The 23,355-nt window shown below is 37.3% G+C and overlaps 1 protein-coding gene across 24 annotated transcripts in view; it reads right to left on the bottom strand.

Annotated features, from left to right (window-relative positions):
* The window catches only part of mycbp2.S (MYC binding protein 2, E3 ubiquitin protein ligase S homeolog), a 142,950-nt gene that overhangs the window by 8,983 nt on the left and 110,612 nt on the right, over positions 1 to 23,355 (bottom strand). For all 24 annotated transcript variants that reach the window (XM_041584309.1, XM_041584318.1, XM_041584313.1 and 21 more), the window contains 21 exons: positions 17,883 to 19,532; positions 17,425 to 17,594; positions 15,019 to 15,263; positions 13,233 to 13,400; positions 12,351 to 12,508; positions 11,396 to 11,595; positions 11,053 to 11,202; positions 9,604 to 9,764; positions 9,046 to 9,190; positions 8,542 to 8,766; positions 8,165 to 8,230; positions 7,685 to 7,924; positions 7,251 to 7,340; positions 6,376 to 6,456; positions 5,461 to 5,727; positions 3,950 to 4,233; positions 3,051 to 3,147; positions 2,567 to 2,686; positions 1,552 to 1,653; positions 1,314 to 1,442; positions 195 to 327 (listed from right to left, as the gene is read on the bottom strand). In XM_041584309.1, the coding sequence (XP_041440243.1) occupies positions 195 to 327; positions 1,314 to 1,442; positions 1,552 to 1,653; positions 2,567 to 2,686; positions 3,051 to 3,147; positions 3,950 to 4,233; positions 5,461 to 5,727; positions 6,376 to 6,456; positions 7,251 to 7,340; positions 7,685 to 7,924; positions 8,165 to 8,230; positions 8,542 to 8,766; positions 9,046 to 9,190; positions 9,604 to 9,764; positions 11,053 to 11,202; positions 11,396 to 11,595; positions 12,351 to 12,508; positions 13,233 to 13,400; positions 15,019 to 15,263; positions 17,425 to 17,594; positions 17,883 to 19,532 (4,881 nt within the window). The remainder of the gene's footprint in view (positions 1 to 194; positions 328 to 1,313; positions 1,443 to 1,551; positions 1,654 to 2,566; positions 2,687 to 3,050; positions 3,148 to 3,949; positions 4,234 to 5,460; positions 5,728 to 6,375; positions 6,457 to 7,250; positions 7,341 to 7,684; positions 7,925 to 8,164; positions 8,231 to 8,541; positions 8,767 to 9,045; positions 9,191 to 9,603; positions 9,765 to 11,052; positions 11,203 to 11,395; positions 11,596 to 12,350; positions 12,509 to 13,232; positions 13,401 to 15,018; positions 15,264 to 17,424; positions 17,595 to 17,882; positions 19,533 to 23,355) is intronic.

The following is a 23,355-nucleotide window of genomic DNA, read 5'->3' as shown; positions in this document are numbered from 1 at the left end:
GCAAAGAGCGAGTTTCTGTTGCCCCTGGTAGAATGGGGCCTGATGCAACTTTTTCAACTTGCAAAAAAATTCAAGCGTAACCTCTGCATTACCACTAAAGGCTCAAAAGTAATGGTCTTCTTGCAAAGTGATTCATTCAGACCACATGTGATGTACAACCCTCCTACTTGTATAATGTATGTGCATTTATTTACCTGTTTGCTCTCTAAATTCGACCATTGCTTTCATTGTTTTAGAATCTGCGAGAGCCATTAACCAAAATAACTTTGTTCTTCCACAGCCTTCGTGCAGATCGACTTTAATTGCTTCCTCCTCTTCTTTGAAGACCTAGTAAAATATATCAGTTAGTTAAGATCAAAAAGTTGTATTGTAATGGGTCCCCCTGGGAGAAAGCCCACCCTCAGTTATTTCCTATGTCTCTCCAACATTTACATGACTGTAACATACAAGTATCAATACTACACATGATAATTCTAAATACACTTCCAAAGAATGCAGGAAGCTCACCTTACAAAATGTACAGTAGACTGGATGCCAATGCAGAAGAATTTATGTTTAAAGGGGAAGGAAACCTAGTCGGCGCAAACCCCCCACCCCCCCTCCCGTTTGTTGCCCACCCTCCCTCCTCCCCCCTGGCCTACCCGTCCCGCTGGGCAAATGCCCCTAACTTGTTACTTACCCTTCTGCGCAGGTCCAGTCCAGGGAGGTCCATCTTCTTCCACGCAATCTTCTTCCTGCTTTGAACGGCGCATGCGCAGTAGGATCATTTCGCCGGTATGATCTACTGCGCATGCGCGTGACTTTTGGCGCATGCGCAGTTGATCCGTACCGGCGAAATGTACTGCGCATGCGCCACAACGCCGTTCACAGCAGGAAGAAGATCGCGTGGAAGAAGATGTCGGGACGGGTAGGCCAGGGGGGAGGAGGGAGGGTGGGCAACAAACGGGAGGGGGGGGTGGGGGGTTTGCACCGACTAGGTTTCCTTCCCCTTTAAGGTTTAACACACAGCAATTAATGGTGCAACAAGATCAAAGGAGCCTTAGGAGGCATTGAGTTCAACTAACCCTACCGGAACAATTTTTAGGCTATGGACACACATATGTTTAACCCGCTGCATTTCACGCAGTGGTTTTTAAAAAAGCTGACCGCTGTGTAAATACGCTAGCGGAAGTGCCATAGCCTTAACTTGAAACGCAACGCAGCAGTTGGCTTTTTTAAAGACCGCATTGAAAACGCCACAGTTAAACGTATGTGTGTCCATAGCCTTAAAGATGGTGTATCTGACAACATGTTCTAAAGCTACAGTATCATACCTGTCGCTGATGAGATTTTGTTCGCCGGTGGAGATGTAAAAATCGGTCGCAGTCTGTGCACAGGTTCCCACAAGCATTGCACAAAATGATCGCTGCAGTTTCACCATCATCATGATTATCGCACATGGGCTGAAAAAAATCAATGGAATGAATATAAAAAACTTTTTTTGCTTGTTACTTTAAAATAACTGAACATTGCATCAGCCAATCTAAAAACAAAACAAACAAGCCATAATACCATTTGCTTTTGCTGTCCATCTTTTCCCATCCATCGCCCAGAAGATAAGCGATCTACATGGTCTTGATCAAGAACACAGAGAGAAGCTACTGCCAACCACAGCTAGTATAATAAGAAACAAATTTAAGAACGTTAATATACTTTTTAATCCATTAACTGTCAAATGACATCTCTAGGCTGATCTCTTGTCATCAGTTATCTATGTCATGTGTTTGCAGAAGCAGGTCAATGCCAATGATTATGGCTAACTACATTTATAAAATGAATTCCCTAGAAATAGCAAAATAAAATGTGCCTCATGCTAGGCTTGGCGCTGCATCTCCTCCAGCCCTGTAGCCAAAATGTAGTAAGTGAGAGGTTCCCTTTGTATATCTTGAGAATGCCATTATTATGGTGGAACAGTCATTAAGGGGACACATGGATGTTCGCTAGGAAGGCCCTCTCCACTTCTTTTCACCCATTTCACCCATTTTGAGGATTACTGAGCTCAGGCATCAAAGTCAGGCATCATCTAATTACTGCATAACAGTCGTTATTTCTGGTGATCTATCTGAAAACAACTAGTTGTTTGAAAGCGAACAACCCCTTTAAGGTACGGAGATCTAAATTATTCAAAGTAACATTATCCAGAAAGCCCAGGTCTCAAGCATTCTGGATAACAGGATCCATACCAATACTGATTAAACAAGTACAAACATGACATCTAAATACATTCGTTTCAGTGTAACGTGACTTGCATTTGAGCTGATCTAGTATTATAAAGGTGTTAACTGATTTTTTTTGGATTAATAGGGTTTACATGTGATAAGGCATCTAAAAAATACCTATATGATTTTATTTTTTATATGTGAATGTTTAATTTCAATACTTTGCATACAAATGTCCTTCATGTATGTTTTAATTCCCCTTTATGATGGCAGAAATTATTTTTGAAATGCAAAAAAATTGGCAAGTTATAACTGGAATTCCAAGGCTTTAAAGAAATTATATATCAGTCAAGAAAGCAATGGCTCACCCTAGTAGTAGCAATACATCGAACAGGGGATCGATATTCTTCCTCCATCTTTGTCAGTGCAATGATTGTCTCTGCGATTGCATTCTTTGTGACTCGAGACCAAGCCTCAGAAAGATGCCCCTGTAGTACACAGATCATAATAATGGCACAGGAAATATCAACAGAGGTTTAAAACTGATACAACAAATAGAACAAAGGAATAGGGGGGGATTGAGACTTGTAAACAAATTCTACAAAGAAAAAAACACTGTTGCCCTGGCAGAATTTATTTAGCTAGTTAAATTGAGACACTGATATCCAAATATTAACTCAACAAACTCCTTTTGAATAAAACAACCATACTTCCTTGCCTGAAAAATGCTTTGTTATTAGTTATTGGTTGGTAAGGTAACATACATGTTTTGCAATATTTACACTACTGATTGTGCATGAAGTTAATTAGAGCCATATGTGGATATGTAACAAAACCAAAATGGAAACTTACAGCTGCCATGTCTTTGATTAATTTTATAATAATCTCAGAAATCTGCGTAGGGGTTGAGCCTTTCATCCACCAGTGGCTTTCACCTCGTCTCAGGTAGCTGTAGAGTATATGAAATTTGTTTACTCAAAGTAAGAAATGAAATATAGGCGTCTGCACTATCAATCCCACCCTCATCAGGTCCTGGTTATTGTACCCCTTAAACAGAAATTCCAACCAAAAATATTTTTTTTGGTTGATGAAAGAAAATGTAATTCCATTCAGCTTTCTAAAAAAATGTTCAAATGCTTATAGGTATTTGTAAATATAACTGCTATTGTAAGCAGCATTCTCCCTTTTTCTTAGCACTGCTAGTTCTGACTCTTGAAACAACAGCACAGAAGCCAGCAGATGAACATACATGTGAGGCAAGTCATACTGGGCCTGGACAAAAAGAAAAGTAACAATATAATTGCAGCACAACAGTGCAACATTTTTTTGGCTGCTGTGGTCAATGATAACATATGTGTAAGCTGGAAAATGGGAGAAGAGGACAGCAAAGAATTAAAGGATTTTTTTAGGGAATTAAAAAATAAAACTGATTGAAAAATTACTAAAAATATATTCTATAGTGTAATAAAACATAAGCCAAAGGTTAAGTACTTTAATCTTTGAAACTGAACTGAATGATTGCACTTTATGTTGTACAATGTAATTTTTGGTATTCAGCCAGCGTTATATACATACATACATATACATTTGCACACTGCAACAATAGTTGAATCTGAATAGTTGAATGTGAAAAAATAAAGAACAAATTCCTCCTTCACAAGGTATACTCTTAAAATGAATAATGAATCGATAGGCAGGGTGCAAATGTAGAGCCTAGGGCCAGCATGCTAATATCACAACACTGCAAATACCTGGAGTTGAAGATCATTGGCAAAGTGACAGTAGTAACACCCTTTCCTGCGCTGGTTCCTGCAGCTCCTTTGATTGGAGTTCCTTTGGCCTTTAGCTGGACAGTCAGGGCTTTGGCAATACATCCCAGAAACATGTCCAATATTCCCATCTTATTCCAATCCCCTTTCTCTGTTGAGTGGATAATGTCACTAATGTCAGCTGGCGGAAGAGACTTTACCCCAATAATACTCGCCAAACGAGACGGAGTCACTTCAGGTAAAACACGACGCAGTAGTGAGGTAACCTACCAAGAACAAAAAGGAAAGAATGAAATAGTTTTGTATTGAAAGGTAAAGGTTTGAAAGCACTTGGTTCTGCATATCATATGTTAAGCATCGTTACCTAAAATAAGAGTACTATATTTATATGACAAGAAAGGGAAACTACATCATTAGAAGTACAGTAGGTGCTACAACAAAAACCATCAAGTACACCTAATAATCAGTTACAAGAATCAAGCAATTAAAAATTTTCTTTAAAGTGTAACTATCGTGAAAATGAAAATTTAATATAAGCTTCGGCATACTGAAATAAGAACCTTTCTAAATACAATCAATTAAAAATTCTGTAGCATTTGTGATATAATCTTCACTATCCCTCTCTCAGCATCTGTTTCTCGTCATTCTGTCTTCATGCAGCAGTTGGGTGTCAGATATTCATTGACAATTAGATCCAATATATCTAATAGGGGGCTCCTTTTGCATAGTAGATTTATTGAAGCTCACTCTTAAAATCCCCAGACATAATGTCTCTCTACATGCAGGATTTGGGCAAAAGGCAGTTATTTTGTGAGATTTTGTTTGTACTTGAATCAGTTTTTGAGGGAGCTTTAATACATCTGCTAGGAAAGGAAGCCCCCCCCCCCATAAGATATATTGGATTTAATTATTTGACACCCATCTCCTGCATGAAGAGAAACAGATGCTGAGAGAATTTGTGAACATAAACTGGATTATTTAAGAAACCATGCAGAATTTTCAATTGTTTGTATTTAGAAAGTTTCTTATTTCAGTATGATGAAATTAGGGATGCACCGGATCCACTATTTTGGATTTGGCAGACCCCCCCCCCAAATCCTTCGTGAAAGATTTGGCCGAATACCAAACTGAATCGTAATTTGCATATTTAAATTAGGGTTGGGAAGCGGAATACATTTTTTACTTCCTTGTTTTCTGACAAAAAGTCACACAATTTCCCTCCCTTCCCCTAATTTGCGTACGCAAATTAGGATTCGGATTGCCCTGGCAGAAGGATTCGGCCGAATCCTGCTGAAAAAAAGGTTGAATCCTGGATTTGGTGCATCCCTAGATGAAACATATACATATATTACATTTTCACTATAGTTCCCCTTTAAATAAACTGAAAAGGCATGTATAGTTACAGATAATATGGTTGATCATATACAGGGGTCAGGAGAAAGCACCATTGTTTGTTTTTTCATAAATGTAATATACAAAACCAATAGACTGACTTGTCTCTGTACTCTTGGAGAGGCAGTATGAAGCAGGTGGAACAGGTCTTGAAGTAGAGTAAGCTGCTGTGCCAAATACTGCCTGCCAACATTTGATCCACTCAGAGCAAGGACCATTGATAACAGTTCAAAGCAATAAGCATCAGAGGAGGCATCTTCATCATTGGGCTGAGAGTTTGCATTTTCTTTGCTGGAGATTGCATGTTCCCACTCCTCACGGACACGCATGGCTTCCATCCTGATAGCTTGTACAATGTGAGCACAAACCTAGAGAGATGGGGAAAGATGAACAGCAAAACCAACATTAGTTATTGACATTGAACAGCAACATTGGTGCTACAAATAAGTTTCAGTTTAGAAGCTTTGGTGGGCAAGGGATGCTGGGAGTTATCAAAAATGCATGTACAGGTATACTTGCATATCTCTGCATAATTCACTGTGGCCAAAAGGAACAACATTTTCTGGCTGTTATATTATATATATATATATTATATATATATTTTACAGCTCTCATTCATGAACCGACTAAATGTAGCTTTTGCCGGTCATTTCATTACAAGTAAACCCCCTTTGCCTTGGAACATCCATTGGTTTTTGAAATTGAATAGATATTAATGAAATAAGTCTTAGGGGCAGATTAGAACTCACCACAGCAAAACTCACTATTCATTCCTAGGGGATTTTTAGAAGAGCGTGTATCAATCGAGTTCAGCATTTGATAAATATGCTTTTAAAAATCCCATAGGACTGAATTGAGCTCTAATCTCACACTTTGATAAATCTGCCCCTGAATATATTTTTTAAAGGGATGTCAGGGTTATTCCTTGTTTCAGGTTATAGTCATTTGGATGTCACAAAAAATGTAATCATTATATGGCCCTCAAAGCAAAACCTTTACCAACACTGGGAAATTACCTGCTTCTGCAAATTTGTTAGCTTACTCCTGCTAAAGATAATGCCAACCATGTGCTCCTTCAGGTCCGCATCTGATGGTGCCTAGGAGCAAAGAGAGATTATTTCATATGAGTATTAGTATAATTTCACAAATGAAAGATGTCTTCACTATTGCATTTTTAAGTCATTGCATCTAGTGTAGTAATGCAAAATTAAACAAATAAGTAACCAATCCATTGATTTATTAAGGGCAAAAGCCTGAAGTAGTACCAGGGGGCTATGCTTACACTTTTATGCTGTCTACGAACTCTTCCAACTTAACATTCATTATTCATAATTTTACAGTAGTCTCTGAATCCTTGACTAGTAGTGTAGCCTTTGTTGTTTCATGTGTTTTTTGCATATAACTGGTTATTGCTCTTCTTCAATCTTTCATTACACTACTGCCCCAAGTACTCCACTTAATGATCCTCTGTTCCTCAGGCTTCCCTCACAACCAACAGTACTTGCAAGCTAAAATGCACAAGTAACGGAGATATTGAACGCACAAAGCTAATAGGTGGGAGGATTTAACATCAGGTGAAGCTGGAGCATAGTGAGAGTCTGAGGTTGATGTTTATAAGAAATAGGAGCTTGGTGAGCCTCGGGTACTAAATTGATAATCATTTTACAAGTAATGTGTAAAATGTGTAACAGGTGCATCTAAAGAATCTAGGAAGGTGGTTTGCACTGGGTATTTAATTAAAAAGGCTATATTACAGTACATAGAATTTTACATGATATAACTAGTGAGGGTAAAGGCAACTACCTAGGTAAGAAGGAGGTGAGTATGAGAATGTTCTCATTAGTAAAATCTAGATATAGCATGGCTTGCACGTGAAAATAGAAAATGGTACCTTTTCTTCCCCTTCTGGGGAGGACAGCAAAGCTTTTTCTTCCTGTTCAGGTGTTGGTTCTGCATCCCCAGATATCAACTTGCCAAAGACCTAGACAAAGCCACGTTATTTTAAGGTGTTTACTTTTAAGAAAACGACTATCCCCTCCAATAAATAACAATGTAGATAATGTCGATTTTTCACCGACAGCAGTGCTAAATACACTATAGTGTCCGTATGCTTATTGAGGTACTTTTATACAGAGGAATGTAACAAATCATTTAAGTTTAACCTATTACATGTAAAGCCTACATACAAAACACAATTTTACTATAGTTAAGAAATAATTTAACAATTTCTTCACTACTTATATGATGGCTGCTACAAAGAGCTATGTAAAAATCCATGGCAAACTAATAAATGCCAATCCATAATGCTTAATTTTTGCAACCAACCTGAGATGTAATAAGTCTAAACACCCGCAGAGTTTCTGATTCACAATTTCTTTGCTGAGCCACGCTTGCAGAAATCTGCCCAGGAATTTTGATTGCCTCGCCATCTTTCCAGCCAAGCACTTTCACCTGCCGCACTCGCAGTGTGTTCTCTGGCCCTTTCAGCTCAATCTTTATGATGTGATTATCTGCTCCCGGAAGTTCACTAGTGACCCATCCAATGTGTCTGGAATCCAAGTCAGCCTAGTAGAAAGTATTGCAAATTTGTGTAGTAAAGCTCCGTTAATTCACAATAACAGACAAACAAATGAAATAACTGCAATAATCACAATGATTCATTTGTGATAAAAAGTAACACACAATATAATCTGGTGTCTATCTATGATAGTCCCATAAATAAATTTTTTCAAAATCAATTTGAAAAACTAGGTTTCCACGACAGGAGGAAATTGCTAAGAAAAAGGATAATACAAGTTCCTTTACCTGTTTGATTCTGCACATATCTTCCACTGTTTTTCCACTAAGAAAAGTCATTGATGTCACCTTGTTCTATAAAAATCCAAAAATAATTTTAAAATGGCTTCAGAAGTATTGGTCTATAAAGTTTAGTCATAAATATTAAATAACATTGCCATGAAATACAGTTAAAAATGTAACATGTTCAGCGTGCACAGATAATAACCTTTAATCTTAATAAAGACTATAACAGGATTAGCAAATCTGTACAGTAATTACTCATGAATCATTTCTATTCAGAATTTATCATTAGCTTTCAGTGATATTTAAAAATAAAACATAAGACAAACCAATTTGTTAACTTCATGCACGTATAAAAGTAAATACAGCACAGCCAATATTACCCCTAAGTCTCGTGAGTTGTCGACATGAACTGAAACATAGCGAGCATTTATGCCTTTCACACAGTTTATCGTTATGCTTTTTGTTTTATTTTTATCTTCATCTCCCGACTCCCAAAACGTTTCTGTCGATCCATCAGTCAGACTTCCAATCATGGCTGGCCTGCTGGAAGTCTTTATATCTACAATGCTTGTCATATCTTTTAAGCCAGTTACCAAGCACGATCCCTATAAAAAAAACTCGACTTTAACAATACCAAAGTAGAATAAATGAAGTAAAAGTAGATCACTTGACAATGACAGTGCTATATTGCTTTTTTTTGCACTAAATTTAATAGCCTGTACCACTTACCTAATTATGCATTTATTGGTACATGAAACTTATATATGACAAAAGTTATCATGAGCAGCAACAAGATAAAGTGATAACCGATTAGTTATGAAGTCTTGTCTCAAAACTAACTTGATTTTGTCAAATTTAGACTGTACCCTGATGCAGATACTCACCTCAAATCCTGACTGTACACTGATGTTGAAACTCTCCTCACTGTCTCCATCATCGGACTTGGAGAGAATGTTATTTATATGACGAAACACATTACTCTGATGTAGAAACTGGTGGTCTGATTGCTTGAATTTCAGACTCCAACACCTGAAGAATACAATAAAAAATTAGAAAACAGCATGGCATGAAATATTTTATCTTTTGAATGCAACATTTTGCTAAAACATAGCATGAACAATATTAGACCTTTAGAAGTTCTACCAACTGAACAATTTGTAGTGCAGTCTTCCCTTTTGGGATCCATCCTCAGCTTGTGTCTGTTTTTAATTATACCCAACTCTAGAGACCTGGGCAGGCTTAATAGGGTAGACAACCTGCAGATCGTTGTGTTTAGCTTTTTTACCCAGCCTGACCCACAGTGCAAGTAGGAAGATAAGTAAATGATTCCTAGTGCAAAATATGGCCTGTGTAAACCCACATTTATCACTCAGAACATCATTATTTCATTAATCAATAATGAAACTAATTAAAATCAAAGTAATGAAGCTAAATTGTTTTACCTCAATGCCATCTGTTGCAAGGAACTACCCCCAGGAAGAGACATCATCAGATCTGAAATGGTCTGAAGAAGACGATGAAACGTGTCTGGCAAGGGATGTGCTGCTTCCCCAGCAATAACTATGTCAGACAAAGGATGTTCACATACTCTTGTGTCTTTTTCCTTGAGAAAAAAAAAATATCTACGAATTTACAAAGTCTATCCGGGCTTACTGAGCTGCCAAACTAAAAATGTACTGAGCTGTCAAACTAAAACTAAAAATGTAAACTTCAAAGATAAAATAAAGAAAGCAATTGAAAAAGTTATCTTAAAACACTTGAACTGGAAAAAAAAAAGTATTTGGAAAGTGAACAACCTCTTTAAACTTCCATTTTTGTATAATGCAAGACAAATAAAATGTAGCCAACTTTCCAGTTTACATTAGGGGGGTTATTTACTAAGCTCCGAATACCTGAAATTCCTGAAATCTGGAAAATTAGTGATTTTTTTTATATAAAATCGGACTTTTTTTTAAAAAAAAAAATCACTAATTTTTTGGAATTTATTAAACCCGAGGGCTAAAAAGCTCGAACATAAAAACACGGAATTTCAAACCTGTCGAGGTTGCATAAAAGTCAGTGGGAACAGTCCCATTGATTTTTGGTTGTGTCGGGGGTTTCCGGCAATTTCACAATGTTTTCGGAGTTTTCAAGTGAAAATTCCGAAAAATTTGTGAAAATCAGAGCTTTTCCCGCGAAGCAAATTTTCGGGAAAATGTTATAATAAATAAGCGTTAAAAACCCGAGCGAGTTAGATCGGAGTTTGTAGCAGCCGATATTGAGATAAATTCGGACCTTGATAAATAACCCCCTAAGGGTTAATCCATATGAGGAGATTTAGTCTTCTTCTGGGCGACAATCTCCCTGAACTGCCTTTGCGTGTCTACAGATCCGCTAAAGCACACGCGACGCTTCGTTTTCCGAAGTCGCCCGAAGTTGCCTCACGAGGAAAGACATGTGGAGATTCGGGGACATTAGTCGCCAGTGGGATGGCACTCAGAGCTCTTCTTTTCCGAATTCGCCCGAAGTTGCCTCATGCAGAAACTGTGGAAAACCAAGCGCACCAATTGCCATCCCATCAGTGATTTACATTGTAGCCGGCGGGAGGCAGCTCGGAGAGATTATTCGCCCCAAAGAAGAGGAGATTTGTCGCTGGGCAACCAATCTCCCCGAATCTGAGCGCGTGTCTCTGCCCTAAAAGCCCCTGAGAACTTACTTTTGCTATATTGCTTCGAAACCAGACACAAATAAGGGAAAACCAGTACTGTTTTGAACAGCATTTACAAATAAATATAAAACTATCGACAGTGGGTAACTAATGTATTTTGGAAAGCTGTTCTGAATTAGAATTTCTTTCATTAAACAAAGAATAGTTTTTGTTTAGCGACCCCCTTTTAGATAGCAGACTGTACCTGTTCAGCATTTTCCTTGTTGGCTTTGTTTTCCTCATCCTCATCTTCTTCTGGTTCTAATGGAGCAGGAGTGAGGGAGGCCACAAAATGCCATAAGATATCATGGAGAGATGTTGTCTGAATGACATTACAAAGGAGCCAATTGAAAGCCTACAAAAAGCAAAACTAGTTATTAGTTCAATGCATTCAAGTGCAGGCACGTGTCACATCGTCCTACTTTAACATGTATGCAAATGGTAGAAAACATCTCACTTTCACAGGACAATATGGACATTGTATCAGTAAAATAAAGTAGGAGACTTCTTGAAGATGACATTTTTATCCACAACCAAAGATGACCTACCTCCATGGCAAATACACGGCATGCAGATTTTCTTAGAGCCTGTTTCATTGCAATTTCTAAACCTTCCAGATCATGGTGTTGGATGACAAATGCCAGGACAGGCCACTGGAAATTCCTCTCTCCTTTTGATAGAGAACTGTGAGCAGATATCAGCCGTGATAACTCGGGGGATGGACGTCTTAGCAGCGAGGATCCGACTTCTGTAAAACCATTCATGTTTAGTTGTAACCAATATATCCATGCAGTTGTTATATCTCTTGAAAGTCATTGACACACAAATGTAAATATGCTTGCTTAAAATTATTTTGAGATGTTTTGAGATTATTAAGCAAAATGGATATAGAGCAGTTTTGTTTTGAAAGTTACTAACCTAAGAATGATTTGCAATTTATCATATTTATCACATCTTAGGATATGGCATTTTTTACAATTGCTGTTGTGGTTGCAATTAAATGCCTGGGCTTAACCATATTATTTCAAGAATCTAAGTCATAATCAAAATTAAATCAAATAATAAAAATACTGGTCATTTTGCTCATATTTTGTGGATGTTGGGGCGCAGCACATGAACCAAAGCAACATTGACATTGTATTGAGTGGGCTATACAATGGCAACCTCACAAAACAAGTGAGTCAGGGTGATATAGAATTGTTTGCTCCCTAGGCCAATGTTAGGATCACGCGGGGACCATGCAGTTCTGTGGGAGATGACACGGCCCACTGCAGCTTTCAGCCAAATGAGAAGCCTCTCAAAACTAAATGTGGCCAAGTCCCAATCTGACAGTCAGGGAAGCTACCATTTTGGTCCCAAACTGTTGGCAATAAGCTGTTAACTTGCCAAAGTTCCTCAGTCAGCAGTCAATACTGGCCTGTGTACTGAAGGCTTTGACTCAAATCTTTTAGCTGCCTATCGTTTACACATATTATACAATAATTCAAAGCAAAATGAGTTTACCTGCATCTCCGCTGTTCACTCTGCGCCTGGGAATAGCTTTTACTCGAGGCTGCAGAACAGAATGCTGCTTGTCATATTCAGAAGCAACGACGGAGTAAGACCTTTGAAACACTGTCCTCTTTGCAGAGTCAGTATCCGTTATGGGACTTGTTTCTAGACTGAAAATTAAAACAAACAAAACAAAATATTCAACTTAAATAAAAGCCACAAGAATTCTAAAAAGATTCTTTTAGGGACCTAAAATACTAAATCAGATGATTATCAGGAAAATGAAGAGGGTTTACCGTTGCATAAAGCTACAACCATTGGACACCAATGAACATTATTCAATTCCATGTTTAGGGGCAGCATCACTGGGAAGGTCAACAACTGCTTTTTTTTTTAAAAAAAAAATAAATTATTTTTCTAATGAGTTTATTATCAAAATTGTAACAATGATACCAGGAAGCTAGGTATGGAAGCAGTTCAATAATGACCATCTTCTAATACCAAAGTGCTATGTCTTTTAATTGGAACTGTAAGATACCATCAATTCTGCTATTACTATTCTGCCAGCCTTGAAACTCCAGGATCGAAATGCTTGGATATGAGTATGGAGAAATAAAGACTTGTTTTACTAGATATTTGTGTCTGCACAAATGCAACCTTTTCACTCTTTTTTTAATACAAGTTTTTTCTAGCCTTGTCATGATGTGCAATTCTCTGCATGTCTTTGACAAACAAAAATATTTATTTAATCACATGCAAAGTCCAAAAATACATTATACATATTTTATATAGTATATGAGAAAATGTCTGACACAGGTAAATACCATACGGCTTCTGCTGTATTAAATCAAATTCATGTAGACAATATTGTACTTTCAAAATATTTCTAAATACCTGGGAGGCATAGATTTCATATTATTCTCTGGCTCCTCAAAAACATTGGGACATGCATCTGGGGTTACAGATATGTACGGTGCTGGGACAGAGGTGGACCGAAGATATCTCATTTCATCTTGAAAAAGGTTGTCATCTTGATAACCAACAAAATTGTCCTGATGATGCCTGTTCAAACAAAAACTTGAAAATCATAAAACAGCATTTCTTCTTCCAAATGTATACACTTTGAAAAAGATGTAGGCCAATAGGTAAACATTGGACAGTAGTTAAATTTTAAGGCCTTTATAATATTGGGAGTGTAGTGATTCTCCAACATATGATCCATTTTTAAGAAAGACACCTAACTTATCTCAATCTGTGGGTATAATTTCAAAACAGAAAACTAGGCTTTCTTGGCAGCTGTGTGATTGGCTCTATTGATGCTCCCTATCAGCTGCTTCACAGGTATCTTTTCCAGGATCTGACATATTGCTCCCAATACAACAGAATTAATATTCTTTTAGAAGGCCCTTAATTTGCCCCTCACAACAAGGTATGGTCCTTAAATACTCCTACTTATGGCACATTCACACTGGCCACATGTTCAAAATTTACCAGCCTTAGCTTTGCCAAAGCTGCCATAAAGAACCTGGAAGATCTGATTAACCAGGGAAATATGTACAATACCATGGGTTTTGTTTTTGCACATAAGGATACAGGGCCACATACCATCCATGGCTCTTTAAAGAACTACCCACTAAAATCCTAGTTTAAGGGGTAGATTTATCAAGGGTGGAAGTGAAAATTCAAAGAAAAAAATTTGAATTTTGAGCTATTTTTGTATACTTCGACTAGGGAATAGTCCAAATTAAATTTGAAAAAAGATATGAAAATTTGAACATCGAAATTATCATTTACTGTCTCTTTAAAACTTCGACCATTCACCATCTAACTTCAACCATTCGCCATCTAAAACCTGCTGAATTTTTCTTTTAGCCTACGGGAAATCTCCTAGAACATATATGGAGTCAATTGGTGGACTTTGAAAAATCAAAGTTATTTTTGAAAATACTTTGATTCGAATTTGTTCGAATCTGATTAAAATCGAATGATCGAATACAGCCTATTCACGTGCAAAAAAAAAAAAAAACCTTCGATTTTTTTAATACATTTTGGTTGGATCTTTTTTTATTCGAATTCAGTTATGGGAGTTCAAAAAAAAAGTCCCATTACTTCGAAATTGGACCCTTGATAAATCTGTCCCTAATTGTAGGTTCTGCATAAACTGATAAAACTTGAATTAGGGTTCTACTGATCATGTTATGTAAAACATCACCAATCAGATTTTTGTTTTCTAACTTGGAGGGGACTGTTGAAATCTGCTGATTGGTTGGTCACATGTGAGGTTTTACACAGCATGATAAATAGGCCCCTTAAAGCTGCTGGTCCTTTAAGTTGCACACAAAAGCTGGCATACAAAATACTCCCTGTACAAGAATTCTCACACTCAAACAACCACGCCAACAGAACTTTTCCCATGATTATTTGTGGATAAGCACGTTTTCCCAGAAGTGTCAATAGGTTTTTAAAAATGACAAAAACTTCTAAATAACTAATTATTTTTAGGCAAAGTTCCCATTTTCAGCTGCTACATGAAAAAAGTGGTTTCTCAAGTACCGATTATATACTTGCTGGTATTAACTCAACCGTGAGCAATGTTAAAATAATTTGGCTTAACAGAAGATCAGCAGCAAATAGAACAAAAGGTAATACAACAAAATATAAACTAATCTCCTATCACTACCTTGCCAAGGTCTGCAGGTAAAGACATTGCATCTTGGGTGGAATGTCCTCAGATATGTTCTCCTTGACAGAGGGAAGATGGGATAGGAATGGCTTTGGTGGATGGTAGCAGAGAATATTTGGTTCTGCAGCGCTGCTTAAGGACAGCAAAAATAGTGCATTTGCTTTAATCACTTGGTGAGCTTCCAAAGTCGGGAGTGCCCGAGCTGTCTTCACCTGTATAGGTTTCCTTCTAGATTGTTTTACCTGTAAACACAAACACATACATTCTTCTACCATTTGTGTCATTAAAGCCAAGGTATATCATAACTAAAATTGCTTAACACAGAAGCTCTATTGTGAAAAAAAAATACATAAAACATTTTAATATCTAGTTATTGGCTGTCTTATATATATATACAAACAACAAACTGCAAACCTGAAAATCTGAATCAATAATATTTTACAGCATACAATATTAGAGCACAGCAATCTTGGAAAAGAGCAGGTTTACTGGCATATGATAGATATAAGTAGACACATTCTAATTTCCCCTTATTTCTTCCTATTTGTACTTGAAGACGGAAGTATATTAGTTTCCATGGGGCAAATTTACTAAGCGACGAAAATTTGCCAGCGACGGATTCGCAGGCAGCGCAACACTTGGCCAGCGAAAATTCGCTCGGTCAACGCTAATTCAATAACATGCGAAGTTGCATCCAGGGCGTTGAACGCTGGCGAAGTTGCGCTAGGTTAATTCAGCAAGCAGAGCTAAGTTACGCTAGCATAGGCTAATTTGCATATGGTAGGAAGTTAAAGTTGAATGGATGTATATGTTGCAGCAAATACATTACAAAAGCCCAGGGAAAATAGAGTTATAATGCCCTACACATGAGCCCAGTGTATAGTTTATGTGCCATATGTAAGGAAATGTAGGGGGGAAGCTGGTTATACCAAAAAAAATTTACGCTCTTTTGCAGCCTATCACCATGAAAAAAGGAAAAGACGCCAGCCTTTTTTGGGAAATTTTCAACTAAATTTTGACATTGTTACATTAAAGGGCACCTGTTGGCCAAAAATATTTTCTCCAACCATAGGTGCGGCCTAACAGAGCCTGCACTCCAATTGGGGGCAACAGTTTTTTGTGTTTTTTTAACTGCCCCCACCAGGACTAGGACACTAGCACGGGAGGAAGCTTCTACTGCAAGTCGCCATGTAGTGCATAGCGCATGCATATAATGCGATTCTGCCATAATGTGCATAACGAGCAAGTTGAGGCGTGTGCCTCAGCATGGCCACTCATACAGGTGGCCTAGCGCAGGCGGGGGCAAAATAAAAAAAACAAAACAGAAAAAAAAAATTACTGTTACCCCCAACCAATGCTTTTTGCCAACATGTTCCCTTTAAGTTTGCGATCAGGGCATGGCCAAGAGCACAAGACACTGCAATGGCAAAGTGCAAGATTAAGGATTGATAACCAAAATGTAGACCAAAGTACAAAACAAGGTACATATATGGGACCTGTAATCCAGAATGCTTGAGACCTGGGGTTTTCCAGATAATGGATCTTTCTGTAATTTGGATCTTCATACCTTAAATCTACTAGAAAATAATTTAGACATTAAAGAAACCCAATAGGCTGTTTCTTATTTCCTCTAATAAGGATTGATTATATCTTCATTTGGATCAAGTACAAGGTATTGTTTTATTATGACAGAGAAAAAGGGAAGAATTTTTAAAAATTTATATCTGGTTAAAATGAAGTCTATGGGAGACAGCCTTTCCGTAATTCAGAACTTTATGGATAAAGGGTTTCCGGAGAACTGAAAATGCGTGGGGAATGGTTTTTTTCTCTCTATGGATGATCATATCTAAAAGCCTAAAGTTTAAATATTAAATAGAACCAATAGGTCTCTTTTGCCACAAATATGATTTATACTGCTTTAGTTACAACCAAATGCAAAGTACTGTGTTATTATTACTGAAAAAGACAATTACAATTTACTAAATGGGAGATTCCCTTCCATAATTTGGATTTCTAGATAAAGTTACCAAATTCCTCTATTAAATAAAGATCTCATTACCTCTTTTATAGGTCAGAATTTGTATGTAATGTGTATGTTTGCATAAAACTTCCAAAGCGCTATGGAATTCTAAAGTATAAGAATAAGTTATCGAGTAGCTCCATGACTACAGAAAAGAAGAAGACCAAAGGCCGAGTGCTTTAATATAGGTCATGGAACTCATAAGTTTCAGAAAGTCATTTGACAAATTACATCACTAAGTATAAAAGACAAAATCTCAAAGAAACTTTTATAAGGATATAATTTACAGGATATTCATGTCAGCTGAGCAATGTGTACAATAATTAAACACATGTATATTAGAGAATTTATACACAAAGAAAATAAAGAATTTGAGAGTATACCTTTTCCCGAACAGCCACTTGTTTATCTCGAAGATATTTTTCTCGACATCGTTCACAGACCAAATACCAAGTGCTTCCTCCAATGCCCCCATCCCCACAGTTTCCTGCCCATCCACCACAAAAGTGACCAATGCTGTTATATCCTTTTCCTCCTGCATATCTTCCACAACCTGTACACAATTTCACCAGGCAAGGTGAAAAACAAACAAAACATTTTTATTTAATATATCATTTTTTTCCTGTAGGTTATTGTTACCATAGCTTCAAAACACATTTCAAAAACACACATATGACGTTGTGTTCAATGTACAGTGTAAATTCAATAACATAAAAATAAATGACATTTAGAATGTCAGAAATACACCGCAACCTACAGAAAAGTGTGTAGAAATATGGCTACAGAAAATACTTTATTGCACAGTGTAAAAGCTACCATTCCAATCAAGTTTTCTCCTTACCTGGATGTGCTTGCCTCATGTGATATGTCACCGGATAAGGATGAGACTCTCCACACAGCTCACAAATTGTATCTTTTTCAGGCCCACCTACAGCAAGCTGTGCCATTTCACCGAACAAATTACCACGAGGCCTGGCCTCTGCCTTTTCTTTTTTCTTTTTCTCCTTTTTTGTCTTTTTGGTATCTTTATCACCGTCTTTCTTTTTTAGCACAGCACAAGAACCAGGGCTTGGGAAAATCATGTTTTGTGATGCAGCTTTTATGGTGGCCAATGAAATATCTTCCCAAAAAGCCACAAGGTGTTGCAGGGTTAAGGGAAGTGGGGATTTTGACTTAACAGACTGTTGACTGGATAAGTCAAAAGAAGATGTTTCATGTTTGCCATCCTCGTACTTTTCATGGAGCGGTGGCTCTTTCAGCATTGATAAAACTTTGTTTTTGTTGATACTGCCCATTTTTGATATATCTGGCCCATGTGGGGAAATATGAAACATGTTTAGTGCAGACGAAATTTCTATAGAGTGTCTGTTTTTTAATTTAACCTCCTTTTCTTCTGTGGGTTGTTGACAGTTAAGACTGCATCGTATAGGAGCATGTTCTTTGGAAAGATCGGGATTAAATTTAAGAAAAGAAGAGCACGCCATTGCATCATGAACTATACCCTCATGCCAAAGGAAAGATGCAAACACAGCCCGTGCACATTCAGCCACAGATGGTGACATTGCTTCCTTTGCTGGCTCAATAGACTTTGAGGATTCTCCCTTTAAAAAAAAGTTTGATTTTTCTTTTTTAGGCCGAACATGCCTACTTGTACTTTTGCGGCTTATTTTAGGAGATAATCTTGTATCTTGTTCTTCTTTAAGTGGTGCCTTTCCTATGCTAAAATGGACTTTACTTGACTCATCATCAACAATCGTTATCTCTGCTTTATCATCACAAGTACTATCTGTATTGCTATTTGTTTTTAAAGTACTAGACGAGCAAACTTCAACAACTTCACTGTGAAGGTTTTCTTGAACCACATGTGGAGAGGGTGTCCTGTTTTCGCTACCACCTGCAGGTTTGGCATCTTTTGGAATTATTTTTGGTTTGGGTGAAGTGGACCGTCCCCTTATGGGTTCAGTTAATGGGACTTTCTTTTTACGTAATGTATCTGGATCAAGGGTATAGGAGTCTGACTTAGATCTTTCCCGAGGAGGTTCAAGCTTGGACTTGGTAGGAACAGACGCCTTTTGAGGTAGGGTTTTCTCTTGTGGAGATGCAGAGCGAGGAGAGCCCGCATTGGATGTATTCGCCTTTCCAGCAGGCACAGTTTTTGGCTTTGGTGATGAGGACCGTGAACCAGGTCCTGGTGATTCTGCTCTAAGACCTGAATTCACTTTACCATCTGTCTTTAAGATTTGCAGAGTGTTATGGTTGGGAGATGAAGATCTGCTATGAGAGTCTGACCTCAGCTTTGCAGCATCAGACTTCAGCAAGAGACTCTCACTTGCAGTAAGGCCTTCATTATTTTTGGGCTTTTTCGGATCAGCATTAGAACGGCTTATACGCCCATCAGGCTTTGAAGATTTGCTCTCAACATGGTTTTTGGCAGGTAAATCGGACTTGTTTACTGCAGATGTGGCTTTTGCATTAATGTGTCCCTTGTCATCTGAAGAGAGATAAAGTGGAATCAGTAACTCATTCTCATATATTATTACATTGTGATACTTCACATGCCATTTGTACAAAAAAGTCAATTGAAATACAGCAAGCACGTAATAATCTGTTTCAAAGTAAAATGTCTTTTGGTCATGGTCAAGAATCAATAAAGATCAATGATAAAATCCCGTCATAAATACACTACATTAAAATTAATTTTAGAAAGAATAACTCCAAAAAACAGGCAGGGTTTGCATCCCATATCAGGATTAGTCAGAATCTGCAAACCACCTAGAATGTTCAGGAGAAAAAACCCAGCTAAGCAAAAAAAATCTACCTTAAAGGAAAAGGAAAGTTTGTTTTATACTTGAGGGTGCCAAAGCGGCTATTTAGTTCATACTGCTCATGCATCCGCTCCGTGGTGTTCGATGGCAGAAACCCGGGCCAATGCAGTTTTCTGATGGTAGGAGTACTGGCCCAGAGTGTCAGGTAAGTAAATATAACCACTAGGGGTGCCTAACTTTTGCCACCCCCAAGTGTAAATTACTTTCCTTCTCCTTTAAGTGCACTATATATTGTAATATTTTATTTTTTCTCCTCCTGTCATGAAGCCACAAGGGAAAAAAATAATGCATACCCACTGTCAATCTTGTTCTGTGGTTGTTTTTCAATTCAAGAAATTTCAAACTTTGGCCATGGATCTCTTCGTTCATAAGGTTAAATGACACAGGAGTGTCAATCACAACAGTTCCAAGACTATATAGGCCAGCAATAAATAAATAAGGGAAACTGACACGTTCTGACTTGCCAAAAAACTTACAAGACCAAGGAAAACCTGCAGAATTTTGCCAAAATGTAGCTAATGCATTACCCTTTTCTAAGTTTTTTTGTCATGCCAAATGCATTAAAGTCAATAGGGTTTTTTGTGATGCCAAATGCTTTGGCATGAATGGACATATTTTTTCTTTTGTTTTTCTTGTGCCAAACGTATTGATATCAATGGGTGTTTCAAAACACATGGCAAAATATTAACGCATATTGACGAAAAATTTGCAGGAAAATCCTTAAAAATATGTTTTCATGCCAAGTATCACCCTAGTTGACCTTCAAGCTGGGATTTCAGGTACAGTATATCTACAGAAGCAAATAGTAATTCTTAACCCCATATCTCACCTAATTGGAGATCAGGCTGAGTTTTACTGCTACTACTCACTGACCTGGTTCATAATTAAATGAACCAGGCCATTTGTGTATAAAACTGTTTGCTGAACTATGTTTAGATGCAAAACCAGACAGCAGGAACCAGATCAAATCATTTGTTGAATTTATCGCAAACAAGTTATGCTGCTGTGCGCCGAGTAAAAAAGTAATGTGTGTATATTTGGCAGCATATAAATCATTTAGTACCATCAAAGGCATCTGTTAAATAAGCCCTATATTTATAGAACACTGTGGTTATTATGGATGCACCGAAGCCACTAATTTAGGAGTCGGCCAAACCGAGAATCTTTTGTGAAAGATTTGGTCAAATACTGAACCCTAATATGCAAATTAGGAAAACAAGTGGGAAAAGAGCTAAGCAAGCAGAGTGTGGTTAAAAACAAAACAAGAAATATGCATCAAATTATTCCTTTATAGAAAGTAAAGAAAAGGGAATTTTAGGCTGTTCCAAAAAATAGTAGTATCTGCATTCTTATTTACAAATTCAAAAATTCAATGTATAAGCTGAAAAATGTTTCAAGATTTTGCTTTCCTTTGAATCACCGAAAAAATATTTTTAGTTGTATTTAGTTTAGTTGTAGAACTGCTGCACATCTGTGTTGCATGGAGTCGACCAACTTCATTTTTATCTCACCCCACATTTTTTCGATTAGATTAAGGTCCGGGAATTGGGCCGGTCACTCCATAACGTTGTTGCTCTGGACCCAAGATGTTGCTCTTTTACTATTGTTTTTGTGGTCTTATTGAAACACCCATTTCCCCTTCAGCATAAGGCTACATCTTGCTTTCATCAGTCCACAAAATGTTGCGCCAGTTCTCTTTAGGCCAGTCAGTGTGTTCCTTGGAAAATTCAGCACGTCTTTGTTTCTAGGATGGGACTTTGTGGGGGCTTCTTGCCGATAGCTTGCCTTCACATAGGCGTCTTCTAATTGTAACAGTGCTCACAGGTAACTTTAGAACTTCTTTAAACTTCCTTGAGCTGATCATTGGCCGAGTCTTTGCCATTTTGGCTATTCTTCTATCCATTCAAACGTTATTGTTACGTTTTCTTCCACAACTTTCAGGTTTTGGTTGCCATTTTAAAGCATTTGAGATCATTTTAGCTAAGCAGCCTATCATTTTCTGAACATCTTTATATATTTTCCCCTCTCCAATCAACTTTTTAATCAAAGTACGCTGTTCTTCTGAACAATGTCTGAAACAAGCCATTTTACTCAGATCTTCAGAGATAATGGACACCTATTTTTTCACAGAAGCGTGCCTCAGTAATTAAACTCTGCAATGCTATCATTTTGAACAATCAATTAATTATTATTGATTATTAATTAAACAGAATCAATAGCATGCATGTCATGCTGTTGGGTCTGTTTGTTTTATATTACACCTACTAGTAAATTATTTGCTATATATATGTAGAAATACAATTTAAAGGGGACCCGTCACCCAAAAAAATTATTCAAAATCCTATTTTATCACATTAGTCAAGCAAATGAATTTTATTTACACTATATAAATTATTTGAATCTTGCTTCCTTCAGTCTGGGATTTCAAAATTATAGCAAGCAGGCAGCAGCCATTTTGTGCACACTGTTATTAACGCAAGCCTTGGAACATCTCAGAATCTTGTTTGTGCAACAGAATGGGGGACCCAATGTCCATCCCCATGCCCTGGCTACACAATTAAATGGTAAAGAGAACAGGGGAATATGTGGAGAGCAGTGACATCTAGGAAGTGCTGAATGGAAAGGGCATAGTGGAGGGGCAGACAATATTTGATTGACAGCTGAGATTTTTAAATGAGCTTACAACAGCTATGAATGTTTTAATAAAAATAGAAATTGGATTTTATGTTTAATTTGAAAAGGACTTTCTTTATACAGATTTTGGTTTCTGGGTGACAGGTCCACTTTAAACCCTGTGATTTCTCACATCAAATATAATTTGTCCATCTTTCACTTCAAGAGGTCTCCAGTAACAACTTCCCCGACATGCAGGGAGTTGTACAGCATTTATACAAGTCCACTGCTGTACAGGTAATATTATATATATATATATATATATATATACACATATATATATATATACACATATATATATATATATATATATATATATATATACATATACATATACATATATACACACACACATACATACAGATCTAACTACATATTTTACATATTTATTATTATATTATATTACTCTTGTATATTATAATATAAATACATGGTTTCATCAGCACTAACCATTTAATATGTGCAGACCATATGCTAACCATTATTATTACATTTCCACTGTAGAAAGCACTACATAATTTGCCTCCATAATCTTATCAACGTGTTTTGATCAATAGGGAATCTTCCTCAGGACGAATCCATTTGCAGGCCCGGATTTGTGGAAAGGCCACCTAGGCCCGGGCCACATTGGCGCTGGAGATACAATTAATTTTTAAATTTCCCGTGCGCCAATCCCCATTGCTCCTGTCCCCCTGGAGGGGACAGGGGCAATGAACGGTAGTGGGCCTAGGGGCACCCACTATGTAAATCTAGCCCTGTCCATTTGCTGTGAGTGCTTTCTACAATGGGAACATTATAATATAAAGAAGTATAAAA

Source organism: Xenopus laevis, chromosome 2S (assembly GCF_017654675.1).
Source record: "Xenopus laevis strain J_2021 chromosome 2S, Xenopus_laevis_v10.1, whole genome shotgun sequence".
Classification (NCBI taxonomy): Eukaryota; Metazoa; Chordata; class Amphibia; order Anura; family Pipidae; genus Xenopus; species Xenopus laevis.
Note: the sequence above shows the minus strand (reverse complement) of the source record. Positions and strands in the feature narration are given on the sequence as shown.